Source organism: Festucalex cinctus, chromosome 7 (genome assembly GCF_051991245.1).
Source record: "Festucalex cinctus isolate MCC-2025b chromosome 7, RoL_Fcin_1.0, whole genome shotgun sequence".
NCBI lineage: Eukaryota > Metazoa > Chordata > Actinopteri > Syngnathiformes > Syngnathidae > Festucalex > Festucalex cinctus.
This window is the reverse complement of record NC_135417.1, coordinates 6,891,555-6,910,699: the sequence shown is the minus strand read 5'-3', so window position 1 is coordinate 6,910,699 and position 19,145 is coordinate 6,891,555. Positions and strand designations below refer to the sequence as shown.

The 19,145-nt window shown below is 36.3% G+C and overlaps 2 protein-coding genes across 14 annotated transcripts in view; both read right to left on the bottom strand.

The window, feature by feature from the left end:
• Positions 1 to 780: 780 nt before the first annotated feature.
• Positions 781 to 4,770, bottom strand: LOC144022857 (uncharacterized). The gene is made up of 5 exons (XM_077528014.1): positions 4,601 to 4,770; positions 4,041 to 4,368; positions 3,744 to 3,959; positions 2,229 to 2,304; positions 781 to 1,223 (listed from the first exon to the last, which is right to left on the bottom strand). Exons 2-5 carry the CDS (start codon positions 4,336 to 4,338, stop codon positions 914 to 916), a joined length of 900 nt encoding a protein of 299 aa, XP_077384140.1. The 5' UTR covers positions 4,339 to 4,368; positions 4,601 to 4,770; the 3' UTR covers positions 781 to 913.
• Positions 4,771 to 5,642: 872 nt separating this feature from the next.
• Positions 5,643 to 19,145, bottom strand: part of LOC144022853 (interleukin-21 receptor-like) — a 33,736-nt gene continuing 20,233 nt past the window's right edge. For 4 of the 13 annotated variants that reach the window (XM_077528003.1, XM_077528002.1, XM_077528005.1 and 1 more), the window contains 9 exons: positions 15,566 to 17,341; positions 14,026 to 14,112; positions 12,893 to 13,001; positions 12,330 to 12,505; positions 11,393 to 11,532; positions 10,151 to 10,343; positions 9,085 to 9,163; positions 7,720 to 7,813; positions 5,643 to 6,339 (listed from right to left, as the gene is read on the bottom strand). In XM_077528003.1, coding sequence (XP_077384129.1) covers positions 5,842 to 6,339; positions 7,720 to 7,813; positions 9,085 to 9,163; positions 10,151 to 10,343; positions 11,393 to 11,532; positions 12,330 to 12,505; positions 12,893 to 13,001; positions 14,026 to 14,080 — 1,344 coding nt within the window. In that variant the 5' untranslated portion in view covers positions 14,081 to 14,112; positions 15,566 to 17,341 and the 3' untranslated portion in view covers positions 5,643 to 5,841. The other 9 variants (XM_077528009.1, XM_077528010.1, XM_077528006.1 and 6 more) reach the window with 8 other exon arrangements.

Here is a 19,145-nt window from a genome sequence, read left to right as displayed (position 1 = left end):
TATTTTTGTGTGTTTTTTTAGTATTTGAAATGTGAACCTAAAGAAAATGTTCAAGAATTAAAAAAAAAAATGAATGAAATAACTTTCATTAAACACATTCAGGATAAATGCAAAAAAAAAATAGAGTGGCTTTTTTAAAAAGGTATTATTATATTTACCATATTTCTTTCTTAGGTGCTATTTAATGACACCTGGCACAGTCATTTCTGGAACATTCTGAAAGGGAGGGAAAAAAATTCAGTGGAAAGATTTTCCTTCACATTCACACTGCCTGCAGATTAAAGAAAAAAAAAGTTCACAAAATAAAAGTTGAGCATTATGGTTTTATCACCAGTATCACAGTAGATGCGAAAGTCGTCTTTTGTTAGTGTTCATGACTGCGTTGTACTGCCACCGGTGGCCAAGTTGCACACATCAGGATTTGCAATGAATTATTCATGATGCACAAATTGTTTAAATCTTCTCATTCCTCTTTGTTGATGCTATTTGTTTTATAAATAACAGTATAACGCACAATTTTTTTCTTATTAAAATATGTAAAAATGTTTTGTGATTTTTTTTTTGGAACGGATTAATGGCATTTCCATTCATTTCAATGGCAAAAGTTGATTTGAGGATGAATTGCTTGTGGAAGTGATGATTGCTAAAAATAAATAAATAACTAAAAAGTAATAAATAAATAAATAAATAAATAACACCAAACAAATCTTTTTTTTTTTTTTAATTAAGAAAAAAAACACGCACCAAACAATGTTTTTTTTTTTTTTTTTTTTTTTTTTTTTTTTTTTTTTTTTAAACTTGTCTGTGGCCCGTGGTTGGAGGACGGCTGATGTCAAAAACGAGCCAGCGATGGATTCCCAAACACAGCCTCGGCGTTCTTTATCATCAATGACACAAAATTCCCTCCAGTCTGTCATCTCCCGCCGACTCGGGGCGGCGGTACGTCGGGGGTCCGTTGTGGTTCTGCCGGTGCGCCATTTTTCTGGTATAGTACCTCCTGGAGGAGGCTCGCCACGCCTCCCTCTGCTGGGCCTGCGAGTCGCGAGGTGGAGACGGGCGTCGGCGGCCCGTGTTGGAAGTGGGCGGGGCGTGACGGGGGTCCGGCCTGCTGGCGCGCCACCTTGCGGGCGTAGTAGCGGCGGGAGGCGGCGCGCCAGGCCGCGCGCTTTTGCTGCTGGGCCTCGTCGGGCAGCTTCGCCGTGCGGACTCGCTTCTTCTTGTTCCTGGCGGCGGACGGATGACAGCACGACCGGCGATCGATTAGTCATGTCTGCCACTTCTTCTAGATTTGACACGGGTAAGTCGGATTTCTTTAGCTGAGTTCTGTGACTTCATTGTTTTTGAAAAGCGAAACGTGAAAAGTGAGGCACGTCTCAAACTAGGGCTCTCTCGATTATAGAAAAATAATAATCACGATTATTCAAATAATTATTTATTTTTGGTATAAAACAAGAAAATATTTAAGCATTTAAAAACATCAAGCCCAATTTAAAAAATAGAAACAATTAATTATAAATAATAATAATAATAATAATAAATAATTATCTAAGTTCCTTTTGGACCAAACAATTTATAATAATACAATTTATGTTGGCAGCAGGGCGATTTATTTTATTTTTTTGGTACAAAACAAGAAAATGTTTAAACGTAAAAATAAATAAATAAATAAAATAAAATAAAAATATTAAGGCAAATAAAAATGATTTGAAACACTAATTATGCAAGTTCCTTTTGGATGAAAGAAATTTATAAAATTAATTATTTAACAATTAAAAAAAAGGTGCAAATCTATAAATTCAAACAACTTAAAAATTAGCATTAATAATTCTTTTTACGATTTTTTTTGTCATTAAAAATAAGCAATTAGTTGAATTCTGCTTCATTCAAAATGCTTCTAAAATAGTCTGCAATACAACCATGGAAGACATTTTGTTTTAGGGCTGGGTCTTGATTCAGATTTCCAAAATCGATTCGATTCAGAAGGGCCCGATTCGATTCACGATTCAAATTGATTTTCCATTCATTTGAAGGATTTCACGCAGTACCAATTTGACTTTTATATGGAAGACATTTCTAGAAATAGCAATTCTGCAAAATAGTCGAAACTTCTTTCTCTTACTTGGTGGAATTACTAAAAATATAAATATTGACATTTATAATGGAATCCAATACAGGAACATGAATCATGTCTCATTTTTTTTTACGCTGTAAGGATTGCAGGTTTTAACCTGAGTTGCTCCGCCTCCGTGACGTGCGCCAATCCGTCCGCTTCGTCGTAGTTCATCCCTTCTCTCACCTCCGTTTCTTCAAACAAAAAAACCCAAAACAAGACATTGAAAGAAATTAGCACCAGGAACAAACAATGCTACATAAAAATCCATCAACTGTATAGTATGCCATATAAAATAACCCAATAGTCATTAAGGAGAAGGAAATTTTGATTTAGAATGCAGCAACTGCGTTTTTCGTCAACTTAGTCGACCATAACATTATTGAAGTTCCCCATTAAGCTAGCTAATATTATTGATGAACGACATGTGGAGCTGGTCTGTTTAAAAAATAAAATAAAATACGGAATTGTCATTTATGTAACATGGATTCATGATTGTGTACTATGGAGGACCAAAAGTACCAAAATTCAATAAATGCACAATTAAATGCCATGATATAAAAAAGTGCCATTTATTAAATAAATATGGAATTAAATAAACCAATAAATAAATGTGTCATGAAATAATTAAATGTGTCATTTATTAATTAAATATTGGATTAACTACATAATTAAATGAACGTTATGAAATAATTAAATGTGCCCTTTATTAATTAAATAAGGTTAAACAAATCAATAATTACATAAATGTGTTATGAACTAATCAAATGTGCCATTTATTAGTTAAATATGGAATTAAATAAACCAATAATTAAATAAATGTGTCATGAAACAATTGTCATTTATTATTTAAATATGAAATTAAACCAATAATTAAATGTGTCATGAAATAATTAAATGTCCCATTTATTAATTAAATATGGAATTAAATAAACCAATAAATAAATGTGTCATGACATAATTAAATGTGTCATTTATTAATTACATATGGAATTAAATAAACCACTAATTACATACGTGTCATTCAATATGTGTCAATAATAAATGACACGTTTAATTATTGGTTTATTTAATTCCATATTTAATTAATGGCAAATTTATTTCATGACACATTTAATAATTGATTTATTTAATTCCTTATTTAATTAATAAATGGCACATTTCATTATTTCATGACCAATAAATAAATGTGTCATGAAACAATTACACGTGTCATTTATTAATTACATATGGAATTAAATAAACCAATAAATAAATAGGTGTCATTCATTAATGAAATTACCTATATACATATAATTATTATATATTTAATTAATAAATGACGCATTTAATTATTGGTTCATTTAATTCCATATTTAATAAATGACATTTATTTCACGACACATTTAATTATTGATTTAATTCCATATTTAATTAAGAAATGGCACATTTAATTATTTTATGACATTGAATTATTTAAAGGTGTATTATTTCTTTAATTTTGGCACTTTTGGTCCTCAATAGTGCTAGAAGATGCATGGAGTTGATTCTTTGAGATCCTCTCTGGCTTTAAATGCTTTGCTGCCACCTTGTGGCATCTCCAAGCAATTACCACCCAACCCTTTTCAATAACAAATCACTAAACGGGCGTTACCTGCATCCCAACAACAAGAAGTGGCGCTTTGCTCCCGCTGCTCCCGCAACCTGTCGTCGTCGCTCAGCTCCCATTTGACGAGGACGGCGTCCACGTTGCACGGCTCCTCTTTGACAGCGACCGCTTCCGAAGCGCCAGCGGGGTCCGTTTGGCTGCGGGGAGGCGAGGGCAGTGCCACGGAGGGGACGTGGGACGGAGGGCTGTCAAACAATCCCACTGTGTGGATGATGGACCAAAACAGCGGGGTTATTAATCAGTGATTCAACGTTAGGAATTTTTATCTGTCCACTTACGTACAGTAGAAACTGAGTTGACACTGCGGCTGTTGCCCGGCGTCCATCTCCGCGTCCCCGCCGCCGCCAACGTCCCGGTGCTCCCCGGAGTCCGTGGACCGGTCGGGGGTCCTCCCCCGGTCGAGCAGCGCGCACGAGGCGCATCCCCGCCGGCGCAGCGCGTGCACCTCCCGCTGCAGCCTCGCGATCTCTTTGTCCCTGTCGGCCACCATCCGCTGGTACTCGCGACTGCGGCCGCTGTTGACGCCGAACAGCACGTTGACCACGGAGTCGATCGCCAGCCGGATGGCGTTCTCCACCATCAGAGCCTCGTCCGGACGCAGGCTGGCGTTCTGACACAAATTCATCGTCGTTTTTTTTTTTTTTTTTTGGGTGGGGGTGGGGGGGGGGGGGTTTGTTTGGCGCTAGCGGCTACCAATATGAGGATGCTACCTTGCGGGCAAGAGCCGACGCTGGCGCTAAATGTTACATTTAACTCGCCAAACCGACGCTTGTCATCGACGGGAAAACATCAAAGCTTGGTTAATCCAACGCAAACACATGAAATCGTTTGAAAACACGAACTTTTCGTCCACGTTCGCTTGCCTCCTGCCACTGTCTTGTTGTCTTGTTGACACTTGCTTGTTCGGCTGTCGATTGGGTGCGGCGTCGCTGGCCGGGGCGCCACAGCGCCACCAGGAGGCCCGGGTGAGCGAATAGAAAGTCAACGATGACGACGATGGTTGAGATTAGATTTCAGGTTACAGTACAATGAGAAGAATAAAACTTGATTTAAGGGCAAAATAGTAATTAAAATAAAAAAAGTAAAACAAATTATTAAGTCCCTGGGGTGTTTTTGTCTAGCAGAACATTATGAACTTAAAATCACTGATAAAAATAACTAAAAAGGCACCTTAATTTTTGATTAAAAATAAAATATGAAATATATTAAACAACTATTTTAAAGGGGGCGGGGGCGCAACAGGATAGGCCAAAACAAAGCAAAACAAACATAATTATGAAAACAGACAAAATACAAAAAAAGGCATCCTGCTGTTTAGATTAAAGGGACAAAATTAAATTATTTTAACAAAATAAAAAAAGGCGGTGTCATTGACCAGTTTATTTAAAGAGATACTTGCTTGACTCATTGAACAATTCAATATTTTGTCTATAATTAATGTGGCATCTTCATTATTTTTCATGTACAATTAATACCTTTTAAAAAGTAATTTTTCTACTTGCTGTCGACCGATGATGACATCTGTGCTGAGGAAGTAGGTAACGACTAATCATGGCTCAGGTGAGCCATGATTGGTCGTTATCTACTTCCTCAGCACAGGTGATATCATCAGTCGACAGCAAGTAGAAAAATTACTCTTTAAAGGTATTAATTGTACATGAAAAATAATGAAGTTATCACATTAATTATAAATAAAATATGACATTTTTACTGCTGAAAATGGCCCAAGTCAAGTATCCCTTTAAAGTGACAACATAAATACAAAAAAAGGTATCCTGCTGTTTGAATTGACGGGAAAAAAAATTACATTATTTAACATTTAAAAAGTGGTGTCATTGACCCTTTTATTTAAATGGACAATACCCCCCCCCCCCAAAAAAAAAAAAAAAAAAAAATATACATGAAATCCGGTGGATTGTTTGGATGGAAGAGAGAAAAATTATGTACAAAAAAACCCCAATCCAGATTCTAACAACAACAAAGTCATCAGTAAGATAAAGTTACTTTCTAGCAAACTATGCAAAATATATTTTGCATTCTGCGGCACATCTAAAATCCATGAAAACAAAACAGTTCAAACTGTTCACTGCAGAACATTTCTGGACTCTTCGCCAGCCATCATCCACTGCTTGACGTAGTTGGAGTGCGAGGTTAGCGACTCTGCTAGCAAATCTCCGGCGGTCTCTCGCGAGCCCGAGTGGGCGGGGCTGGCGCACTCCCCGAAGCCGCTGTCCACCGTGTCCAAGTCCACGCGCGGGTAGCCGTCGTCCGACGGCCGGTTGGAGGCCAGCGAAGCCCTCTCCTCCGCCTCTTGCGGCCAATCGTCTTCGTCTCGCCCTTCGCCCGCTTCCACCTCCTCCAGGTCAGAGTCCGCGAGCGGCGGCTCCCCGTACGGACCCAACGCATCCAGCCCGTCCTCGCCGCCGCCGCACACGATCACCGTGTGAATGGACACGTGTCCCAATTGCGCCAGTGGGGTGGGGACGTGGAAACGGAACTGCTGCTTCTTATTAGTCGTCTCCTCGACGTGCGACGTGTTGCCCAACAAGTCGTGCTCGCTGAACACGGGCTTCACCCACTCCTGAGAACCAACATTTGCAGGATAGCAAAAAGAGACGTTTCGTGCAAGTATTACTACCAAAAGAAAGATTAGAGTCTATTCTTTCATCAAGAAAAACAAATGTGTATTTCCATTTGTTACTGTTTTGCAGCAATTAGCGTTAGAATATAGCTAAGTTTCGTCATTATTCACATTCTTGACAAAAAACACAGAAAAAGAGCTTTGTTGCAGCATGGCCTTGGCTGATCTCTTATACTCTGCTGCTACCTGATGGCCGTGGTTTTTTTCTTTTTGTCATAATTACCATTGTTCTTAACCACCTCTTCATGTCAGAAGCTGTATTAAAGCCTTCTGTATGCTCTTGCAAAACCCAACAACGTGTAAAAACGTTTTTGGGAGGTGAGGACTAAGTATTTAAAAACGTTTTTACACGTTTTTGGGATTGAATAAGTTAAAACACAATTTTTCAGTCAAATTGACCACAGTTACTTATTTTGTCCAGCGGACGATCACTTACTACAGTATTTAACTCATTGACTGGCAGCTATTTTGACTGAAGCAACCCCCTTTGTTGTTTTACTGGATTTTGCAAGGCCCACAGAATATTGTGTTCTATTGCTATAAAAACATGGAACCTATCAAAAGAAAGATTAGTCTCTTCTTTCATCAGGAAAAAAATTTATATTTCTATCTGCTTCTGTTTTGCAGCAATTAGAATATAGTTAAGTTTGCAACATGGCCTTGGTTGATCTCTTACACTCTGCTGCCACTTGCTGGCCTTTTGTGTAATTACTACCATTGCTTTGCAGTTGAGAGGCTGCGTCAAAGCCTTCTATATGCTCTCGCATAAAAAAAATGTATAAACACGTCGTTTCTAGTGCAGTTGAATTTTCACAAGACATGTTTTGGCCGTTCTGTTTAAAATCAACGCCATTAGTCAGATGAAGCGGAACGTAAATTTTGTCTTTGACACAGCTTTCAATATTAGATTGTCGGGGTGTACCCGATATGGTCACACATATTAAAAATACTTTTCTACTTGAATACTGTTTGTGACTTGGGGGAAAAAAAAATTCAAATGTCACGAATATTTATAGTACATTTGAGAGGGAAACATTCAAGCGACATTTGCATCAACCGTCTTGGTAATTTTTCCATCGAGCTGCAACACAAACAACACATAGATCATCATCACACACACAAAAAAAAAAAAAAAAACCTGCAAGCCCCGACATGTAAAATATTCACACCAGCCAGGCGGGCCCCTCAGTGTGACTTTGAGGGAAATTCCCAGGCAGTGAGCAGGTGCAGAAAAGCCCCCCCCCTCCCCCCCCCACCCCCCCCTTCCCCACCTTTGCGTAATGCCGCCTGCTGGCCACTAGTGGCAAGGCGACCTCTCACCTTGAAGTTGCCTCCGTAGTCGCGGTATAGCGGCTTGAAAAAGTCGTGCGGCCCGGACACGTACGTGCTCAGCTGGAATCTTTTCAGCAAGAACCTGACAAGAATCCAAAAAAAAAACAAAAAAACAAAAAAAAAAACATGTCAAAGTGGAGCGTGCAGGTGGAACTGACTCATGTATCATCAATGAAAATAATAATTCAATCTCAATTTAATTTGATTTCTAATTCATGTGCTTTTGACTCACGACAATAAATTGTAATTGCACATCCGTTACAGCAGGTGGCAGGTGCACATTCATGATAGACAAATGGTACTATTTATTGTTGAATCAGACAGTTAGGCAGGGCATGAAATATTGTATTCTTTGGGGGTACCACAACAAATAATTGAGAAGCACGGATTTAAGGGCAATAGAAATAAACTGGACTTAACTTGAAATATGTCAAATTGTTGAAATTAACAATTGTTGTTATCTAACGATCTATAATACTTTCATTAACCAATTATATAATAAATGTAACAATTTAAAATACGCAAACTAGTTAAAAAAAAAAATGTTGACCCTCGTGAGGGTTAAAAAATAAATAAAAATTGTTGAAGCTCGTGAGGATCTAAAAAAAAATAAAAATTGTTGACCCTCGTGAGGATTAAAAAAACAACAACAAATTGTTGACCCTTGTGAGGATTAAAAAATAAAATAAATTGTTGACCCTCGAGGATTCAAAAAAAAAGAAAGAAAAATTGTTGACTCTCGTGAAGATTAAAAAAAATAAAAACATTAAGAATATGCAATTTGTTTGGTACTGAACTGCGAGTATGAGGGGGTTCAACTGCGTATAAAAATTTTTATACTCCCCAAATTCACCTAATTATTGAGACTAAATTGCAGACATTTTCAACAGCGCAGAGACGAACGATCGACACCCGCATGCACGACGTCAAGTCAGCCAAGTGTCCCGCTACATCGTCATTCCTCTCCAATACATTGATGAACCACTTATCAAATAGACACGATGTTTGTTTGAGCTCTTTTTTTTCAAGTGCTCTATAAATAAATTTGTGTTGCATTTGCAGAGTTGCGGCTCGTGACTTCCTGTTTTAAGTTGCAGCGCGCTCGCCGTCTGAGCGCCGTGTGTGCGTGCGCATATGCGGTTTCTCGCGCTGCGGGAGGCGTTGGCAGGAAAGGCGAAGCGGTGAGAAGAAATATCGTCATCATCATCTGCCGTGTACGGGAAGTGAGTCGGCGGCGGCGGCGATGATTCATGCCGTGTCCGAATCGGCTTTCACTTTGCTGTTGTGTTTTCAAAGCGCCGATATGAAATCAAATCAAATGGAGTAAATGCCTCGGTTGGCGTTCGTACTCACGGTTTTCGAGAGTAAGCCAGCAGCAGCCCGGCGACGGCGAAGAGGACGGCCAGGAGGATGTAGAGCCAGAAGCCTTTCACTGCACACAAGGGAAAATCATCAGTCATGCCCAGGGATATCATAAAGTTTTGGAATTTCTCATTTGAGTTAGTTTTGATTTCATTTTGAGCTTTGTTTTTTTTTTTTAATTTAGTTAGTTTTAATGAGTTTTCAGGGTGGTTCTGTTAATTTTTATTAGTTTTAGTTCTTTAACAAATGCTTAGTTTTAGCATTAGTTTCATTTTATTTTTTTTTAAATGTGTATTACTTGTGTGGAATATTTTAAAAAACAGCATGGGAGCGACGTCATCTGAAGGTGCTTTTTTATTGGCTGTTGCGAGATGACGTCACTTCTGCGTGACACACTTTCAAACGTCCTTAGCCCGGTTAATATCAAAATAAATCGACTTTAAATCACATTTAAAATCACCCCCAAAGGCTCACGTATTAAATGAATTACCAAAGACAAAAACGATGTAATTATAGTTAGTTTTAGTTAGTTTTGCTACTGTAACTTTGACTTTTTAAATATAATACCCAGGGTTTTTCCTGTGTACAAAATTCAGGGGCGGCCACCTCCACTTTATTTGCTCACCACCTCCAGCCTAAGTGACTGATAATGAGTGAATGCTTGAACATGATAATAGTCATATTCTTATTGGAACAATTATTCTTATTGTTGAAATTATTATTATTGTTATTATATGTTGCCTCTAAAAAAATGAAAGTCTGTTGAATTGACAGAATATATGCACGTCATGGTGCATGGTCAGGATTAGGGATGTTCGATACCACTTTTTTTCCCATCTGATATGCAACTCTTGAGTAGTCACCTCTATTAATGCCAAATGACACTAGTAAATATAATTCCTCACCCATAAATGACAGATGATTTGAAAGAAATTTTCCTTGAAATTCCATGAAGTTAATGGCAACTTTGTATTCACATCATTTCTCATTTCTTGTCCCTGATCGCACTTTGCTGACGTAGACGATGATCTTCCTGCCTGCCTGCTTGCTAGCTTACCTGCGACGTCTGCAGATTCTGCGGGCGTGTTAGTCCACTTGACGACCGAGCTCCACTCGCTCCACGGGCCCTGAGACGGATTACTGGGGCACAACTTGGCCCGTACAGCCACGCTACACTTGGCGCGGGGCGGAAGCTCTTTGTGGTCCACCAGCAGGAACTGCTCGTCCACTGAGAAAGAACGCGATGCATCCTGACAAAAGGCAAAAAAAACAAAATTTCTCAATAAAAAAAAAATCTTACAGGAGACATTTGTTAGTCTTAAAGGGATACTTGACTCATTCAACCATTTTCAGTCTTGAAAAGTTCATATTTTGTACAGAATTAATTTGATAACATAATTTTTCATGTACAATTAATAGCTTTTAAAAAGTAATTTTTCGACTTGCTGTCGACTGATGATGACATCACCATCATGGCTTAGTTTACCAACCAAAGCCAGAAAACAGGTGAGCCATGATTGGCCGTTACCTACTTCCTCAGCACAGGTGATGTCATCATCATTCGACAGCAAGTAGAAAAAAAAACACTTTTTAAATGGTATTAATTGTACATGAAAAAATAATGAAGCTATCATATTCATTCTGGACAAAACATTATTTTTTTTACTGCTGAAAATTGTTGAATGAGTCAAGTATCCCTACAAAATCAATTTTTTCCTCTTGCTGTCGCCTGATGATTACATCACCTGTGCTGAGGAAAACAGGGGAGCCATGATTGGCCGTTACCTACTTCCTCAGCACAGGTGATGTCATCATCAGTCGACAACAAGTAGAAAAATTATATTAATTTTACAATGAACAATAATAAAGTTATCTAATTCATTCTGGACAAAATATGAACTTTTTCACTGCTAAAATTGTTCAATGAGTCCCTTTAATACCTTAAAAATATATTTTTTTCTACTTGCTGTCAATTGAAGAAGTAAAGAAATAAAAACATAGCTTCCAAGTTCCATGTTTTTATAGCAATAGAACAAAATATTCTGTGGGCCTTGCAAAATAAGTCAAAATCCAGTAAAACAGCCGGGAGCGAAGGGGGTTGCTTCCGTCAAAATGTCTGCCAGTCAATGAGTTTCATCGTTAAGTATGGGGAAAACAGCATTGTTGTGAAGCTGGATTGAAAAGCATTATGTTTGAAATCTTTATTCCTGATAATGGATGATTTTGGGGGAGGGGCTTTAGTGTGCGATTCTGAGCACAGCCCATAGGGAAAAAAAAAAAGTATTGAATTTGCTTTTACCTGCAAGAGACCTCCGGGGCTGGTGCGGATGCGCAGTCTGTACGTTAGGCAATCGTCGTCGTGGTTGGCGAGCTCCCACGTGATGTTGTAGAATTCGTCGGCACTCGTCACTCGCACATTGAAAGGCGGCGGAGGTTTTACTGGCATTCATACAAATGAAATGGAATATTTAGAAGCTACATGACAAATTCAGATTTTGTTTAGTCTCAGTTTGAAGCTGGATATACTTAAATGTAGCTTTTATTTTTGCACTTTTTAAAATATTTTTTATTTTATTTTATTTATTTATTATTAATATTATTATTGTTGTCATCATCATTATTATTATTATTATATAATTTTATTTTACAATTATATATAATTTTATTTATTTTACTTTATATATAATTTTATTTTATATTTTAATATAAAATAAAATGATATATTATAATAATAATATAAAATATAAAATAATACTAGTATATAATATAATAATAATAATAATAATAAGATTATGAATAATAATATGGTATGAAATAAAATATAAAATTATATATAATAATATTTTATATCGTATTATTTTTTATTTTATATTATAATATTTTAGAAGAAGCTGTCCATAATTTCTATAATTTATAATGTGAAATCTTTAGAAGGAAAAAAAAAAAAAAAAAAAAAAAAAGTGTGTACATAGTCCTTGGGTGTCGGAAGTTATTCATTCAAAACATATTCAATCCAGAAGGCACAAATTGATTAAAGACTTTTACATCTTCAGATGCACATCTTAATATCCTCATTTGTTACGTTCATGTCGGATGGAAAAAAAACACATAAAAAATAAAAAATAAAAGGCTCTGGATGCAACTGGAAACATGCCAGCTTCTCCCTTGGCAGAGGTCTTTTTATTTGTATTTTTTCTTTTCCCGCCGTCTACCACAAGTCTGCAATTTGAACTCACCGGCGTCGTACAGCGCCCAGCTGGACAACTCGCTATCCGGGCCACCCCGCGGGCCGACCGTCGCCGTGCATTCGGTCCCGACGGCGGCGATGAGGAAGAGCTCCGGCGGGTACATGGCGCACCAGGACTGAGGAGGCGTCACCTGGCAGCTGTCGGCCACGTGGTGCTCGCCGTCGCTACACGAGGGAGTAAGGCATAATCAGTACTTACCTGATCGCTTGACAAAAACATAGAAAAATGTCGGGAAAATACATCATCCTTCCCCACCAGAGATGACGATTATTTCAACATATTCATGTGTGCAGATAGCACCGACATTTTTGCTGTTCAAATAGTTTTGCTATGACCAACCAAGCAATCAGAGGATGATAAAATGCTGCCGTCATCGCCGTGATGACTAATTTAAAACTGACTAGTTAAAGAAACATCCCCTTTGCTAACCTAGTTGAAGTTACCGGTACATGTGAAGGATGTGCGCAGATTACGTTGACGTGACAACACAAAAGGAGGCTGAAATCTAACACGGACGACGTTCCAAGATGGCGCCCTCAGGTGAGGTTTACCTGCAGTTGACGTCAAGGCGCAGCGGCTGCGCCGGGACGGAAGCGCACGAGCAGTTGATGAGGACGTTGTAGTCGGTGGAGCAGGCGACGCGGCAGGTGGAGGAGCCGACTGCAGCCAGATAAAGGAACGTTAACGTTTGAGTACATAAACTAACATAGTTTGTGGGACATCAACGTTTACATTCGGACGGGAGATAACCACAAGGAAAAATATCAGCGTATTCAAATTTCAGCTTTAAAATCTCCCCCCCCCCCCCCCCCCCTTTAATATTTGGGTATATAATATAATATAATATAATATAATATAATATGATACAATACAGTATAATATAGCATATATGATATGATATAATATGATAAATGATATAACTTTAATATTTTAATGTTCATATAAAAATATGACTGCTTCTCAATTATTTGATTATATTGATTTGATATACATCATATATCATATATGATATATGATACAATATAATACTCTATTATTTTTATATTTATGTAAAAATATGACACTACTTCTCAATTATTTGATTATATTGATATCCTATAATATGATATATATCATATGATATAATATGATATAATATGATACGATATATTATAATATAATATTACTCTATTTTAATATTTATATAAAAAATATGACACTGCTTCTCAAGTATTTGATTATACTGATATATACGTAATATGATATATAATGTGATATAATATAATGATATAATATAATCTGATATAATATATAATAATAATAATATTATTTATATAAAAAATATGACACTGCTTCTCAATTATTTCCTGTCACAGCCATGTGCCCATCTTTTTTTAACCACTTCAATTTTTTTGTATTTGTTTATTTGAAAACATTGTTTCATAACTAGCTTGTATTTCACCTAATATAGTTACTAGACTTTTATTAATTTTCAATCCTAACAAAAACAGCAGATTCAGTCCATTTTTAATTCACAAAAAAAAACTCAGCAATGTTCAACATTACACATTTCCGACGGTGGAAAATTAATGAGTTGACCCTCCCGTTTTCATTGCCCATCAACACCATTCATGCAGAACACGGCGAGAAAACAAACCAAAAAAACCTGTCAACTTTTACATACAGTAACTGACAAATAACATACCGTCTTGGATGAGCATTGCGAGGTTCCACAGCATCAGCGAGAGGACGGCAGCCATGAAGGTGCTCGGAAAAGCAAGGAACGCAGCCGCTGAATCCAAATATAGCCCAAAAAAAAAAAAAAAGGTTAGCATGTTAATTTTGTCTGCCATTTTGAAATTTAGCCTCAGTTTTAGTCCAATTCCAGTCACACTTGTTAGTTTTTCATCACAGTTTGTCAACCTCATTTCATTTTTATTTAGTTGACTATAAATTTAGCATTTTAGTCTTTAATTTTAGTCCAAGAAAACATCATTTTATTCGTCTGGTTTTAGTCAACAAAGACTGTCAACGTCTTACTCTAGTTTTAGTCAGGACAACCATTTTTACCCCTTATGTTGTTTTGTCAGCAGATTATATTGAACCTAAAACTATTTCACATCCAATTTTCTCATCTTTTTGATGAAAAACAACTTGACACACACAATTACAGTGGCTACTATGGCTCCATTCTAATGAGCTAGTAAGTTAGCCAGCATTAGTTAGCAGTCGAAATAACTCCTTCACTCCCAGCAGCCATTTTGACTGGAGCAACGCCGTTCGCTCCCGGCTGTTTTACTGGATTTGGACTGAATTTGCAAGGCCAACAGAATATTATGTTCTAAAGCTATAAAAACATGGAACCTACCAAAAGAAAGATTAAAGTCTCTTCTTTCATTAGAAAGAAAAAACATATTTCTATCCATTTTAGTTTTGCAGCAATTAGCGTTAGAATATAGCTAAGTTTAATCTTTATTCACATTCCTGGTGAAAACGCTGGCAAAAAGAGCTTGTTGCAACATGGCCCTGGTTGATCTCTTATACTCTGCTGCCACCTGCTTTCGTAGGTGTGATAACTACCATTTTTTTCAACCATTCTTTGCAGTTGAGAGGCTTCATCAAAGACTTCTGTATGCTCAAGCATAAAAAACAAACAAACAAAAAAACATAAAAAAAACGTATAAATACGTCGTTGGGACATTTAAAACATTTAAAATACAACGTATTTATACGTTTTTGGGAACAAATGAGTTGTTGTTGGAACATTATACCCGTTACATTGTTACATTATAATTACAATTTACTTTTTTTTTTTTTTTTTTTTTAAACCTTTCACTGTGAATCCACCTATCTGTCCAATGTGTTTGTGCTTTGCGTCACATTACAGTGTCACAAGACATAACAGATTAGCAGAGACAATATTTTACAAAATCATATTTTCGTCTCGATTTTTTTCATGAACTAAAATGTCGTCTTTATTAGTCGACGAAATGCATACTGATTTATTCCCACTTATTGTTTATTAATGAGGGCTTTAATCTGGCGGAAAATATGTGTTGACGAAAGTATTTTTGTTGACGAAATTAATCACTATAGCGTGCCACACAAAAAACACAGTTTAAAAAGAAACATGATTCAAAATGACAAATAAGAAGGAGAAGAAATCCATTTATGGGTACATTATTTTTAGTTTTCAAAGCAGTCCTTCAAAAGTCTTGAAATCAACACAAAAAGGAAAAACTTACCTTTTTAATTTTGGACGCTAAAGACATGAAAAAGCCGATGATGTGCGAGTGCGAAAAAATTGGTCACCACGGTGGCGTCGTGATGTCAAATGTGGTTACACCGCCTGTTGCGACGCGGCTTCCTCGCCTCGCCGCTTGCACAAGAAAACTTAGAGCATCCTTTTCTTTTGTCGTTTCTTCTTTTCTGAAGAAGTCAAAGAGGCGCCAGCCTCGCAGAACCTCGCAGCACACAGAGACACAAACTTGTGACAGTCCCGTACGTTTTTTCACACGGCATGTAAATTTTGCCCTATGACTCAAAACAAAACCAGTGCAGTTTCACTATCGAGATGATCAAAAACAATTAAAAAACAAAAAGACCCTTATGTCAAGCGTGCGTGCCTGCAACAAGCATTTAATAAGGGGGTTTCAGTGTGCGTAAAACCCCTCACTTCAATATTTAACTCAACTTAATAGCTTCAAAACAGTTTAGAGATGGCCATCCATCCATTGTGAAAAAAAAAAAATACATTTGACACTCACTATAAGTGCATTATTAACTCATTCACTCCCAACCATTTTCACTGAAGCAATACTTGTTTTACTAAGCAATAATGTTTTACTGGATTTTGGCTGATTTTGGAAGGCCCACAGACTATTGGGTTCGATTGCTATAAAAACATAGAACCTACCAAAAGAAAGATTAGTCTCTTCTTTCCTCGTGAATAATAATAAAAGCAATAATAATAATAATAAAAAGAAAGAAAGAAAAATAATTTTCAAAAAATATATATTTTTAAAAATTGTACAAAAGTGAATCTGCGGGTAACAGTGAGTATGCATTAGGGATAGATCCATTATCGGAACCGATATTCAGCATTTTGACGAATATCAGCATCAGCCATTTTGAAGAATTTATGGCCGATAATAGACCCCCCCCCCCAGGAAAAAATGCAAACTTCAGGGAACTAATTAATTTTTTATTTTTTTAATTTTTTTTAATGTAAATTGAGATGTTCTCTTTTTGTTTGAAATTAAAACTAAGAAGTCCAAATTTAATACACCAGATATTTTGAAATACTTTAGTTTAGAAAACAATTGTTTTGGCAAAAAAATAAAAAAATAAAACATGCTTTAAAAAAATAAATAAATAAATAAATAAATAAATTAACAGCTGGAGTTTGCATTTTTTTCCCCCTAATTTTGATGCCAATATTTTCCCTTTTTAGTTAAAATGATTATCGGCTCCAAATATCAGTTATTGGCATCCTTGACTACTAATAATCGGTATTGGCCTTGGAAGAAAAATAAAATAAAATAAAAATAAAAATCAGTTATTGGAGTCCTTGACTACTAAGAATCAGTATTGGCTCTGGAAAAACAAAACAAAACGGTCTATCTCTTGAATGCATGTGTCCACTGTAAATTCTTCAAGCCTAATGCATAATATAGAAGACAAATTTTGCAGGTATACTTTTTGTATTCCTGGGGTCACCATCCTCACATTCTACACTGTAGTATCTGTGACTTACAGTGAATGCGTGTGGCTTTACAAGGCAGGTCTTGGCCTCGTGAGTGACGGGGTGGGAGTCAAGGAATGAGTCGGCTGGCTGTTAACCGTTACTGGCACCAATTAGTTTGTGTGTTGATGAATGCGTTTATGACGTGCTAAACTGCTAATGACGTTTGATTTCCATGTGTGTAAATATTACATGAAAAGCGGCAAAGTGATACAGGCCTCGTCATAGATTTCCCCAAAATTGTGGATCGCACTTCCTCTTGAGCAAAGATCTGCCTCTGTAATGGAAAAAAACACATTTGTTTATATACAGTAAAACTTTTGTTTCTTTTTCCTTAATAGATGTATTTTGATTTGTACCTGTGAAAGTGCAATATAAGGAAAACACTGCTTTTCATTTGTTTATGCTATCTTTCAGAACAGTAGTCCACTATTATCGTAGTTACACTCTTGCGCCACTAGATGTCACTGCCGCAGCGTTGTTGATTGCTCCATGCTCATCTGAGCCTGGTAAATCTCAGTTTTTTTGTTTTGTTTTGCCTTAATTTGACAATTAAGTCATTTGTTACTCTTCCTTCTTTTCTCCAAGACTTACACTTACGTTTAAAGACAGTGCAAACGTACAAACACCGCGACCGCCATTTTGGTCTGGTCTATTTTTGAAATAGAACAGGCCAACGTAGTGTATTCTTCAAAATTTAAATTAAATACCGTACACACCATTATACGAAATAAACACGCACAAGCAAATAAACGTACCTGCGAGTCGTGAGAGTACGACAGGCATCGAGTCCATTTGGGGCAAAGAAAATAAATATGACAAACTCGGGCAATAATATGTTGCTTGACGACGTGCCATAAAGTGAACGCAAGTGTTGTTTTTATAAAAAAAAAAAAAAAAAAAAAAAAAAAAAAAAAAAAAAAAACTCAACTCACCTCAAGTTTATTTATATATAAGCAAAGAAACAAACAAACTGGACTAAAGTAACAAATCTATCAGTATTTGAGGAAGGAAAACATGACACGTAATCTCGTTGTTTACATTTTAATTAATTTTACACGGTGGCAAGACCCACCCATTTTTTTTTCACATTTTTATAATTATTCAAATTATTCTCATTATTATTTCTATATTACTTTTAATTTTATATACCTTGTCTAATGTATTACACGTCGTACATTGTACATGTGCAAAAACTGTTGCACATTATGTAAATATTGGTATTTATTATTATTATGATTTTGAAGATGAGAATGATGACCATATACCCAATAACCATGGTCAATCATTGTTATTATTAATTTATAATTAATAATAATAATAAAAAAAAAACGTTTACATGTTGTTAACCATGGTAAATGGCAATGCATGGTTAAATGTTGTGGATTTGTACAGATTTTGCAATATTTATATTTTCAAAGAGTTTCAATTTATTTAATTGCATTTATTGAAGTAATTATAATCCCTCAAAAGGAAATTCAACTACTCCTGTTATGAGTATATGATCATCATATGTGAGTATGGTATATGTCTAGGAATTAATTAATCATGTACATATGTTGCTGGCAAATGTGAGCATGTCCAAGTGCACTTGTATACATGACCAGGTTTATACTTTTTTTTTTTTTTTTTAAATACTAACCTATTATTGTATCAATAATGAAATCAGTCTAAACATAGTGCAAATAATGGGTGGAACTAGATATGTTTTCAACTTCTTCCTACTCCCTTTTGAGCATGTAAACTGTGACTTAATGATTGTATAAGGTTCTTCTTTTCTTTTCTTTTAAATTTGTATTTTTTTTCTACTACTTGTTTATATGTTCTATAAACAAAACCATCTCAAATCAAATAATAATCATCATTATCAATATTATTATTTTTATACAGGAAGCTACATGCAGTGATTTATTATTTGAGATTATGCAGGAATCTACACTTTGTGGTACACACAACACAAGACGGTAAGAATTGCTCGTGTGTGTGCACGTACACGCATGTGTGCAAAAATATGTTTTGTCTGTGACCTTTCTGTCATTTCTCAGGAGGTGTCTCCACGGGTGTGAGCATTGGCGAGTGCT

What these genes read in the sequence shown, in the direction of transcription:
- LOC144022857 (XM_077528014.1), bottom strand. Translation starts at nt 4,338, where the DNA reads ATGGTGGAGAACGCCATCCGGCTGGCGATCGACTCCGTGGTCAACGTG. An exon ending in GTGTCAACTCAGTTTCTACT is followed by an intron (nt 3,960 to 4,040) that starts GTACGTAAGTGG and finishes TCATCCACACAG; the next exon opens with TGGGATTGTTTGACAGCCCT. An exon ending in TTCTTGTTGTTGGGATGCAG is followed by an intron (nt 2,305 to 3,743) that starts GTAACGCCCGTT and finishes TTTTGTTTGAAG; the next exon opens with AAACGGAGGTGAGAGAAGGG.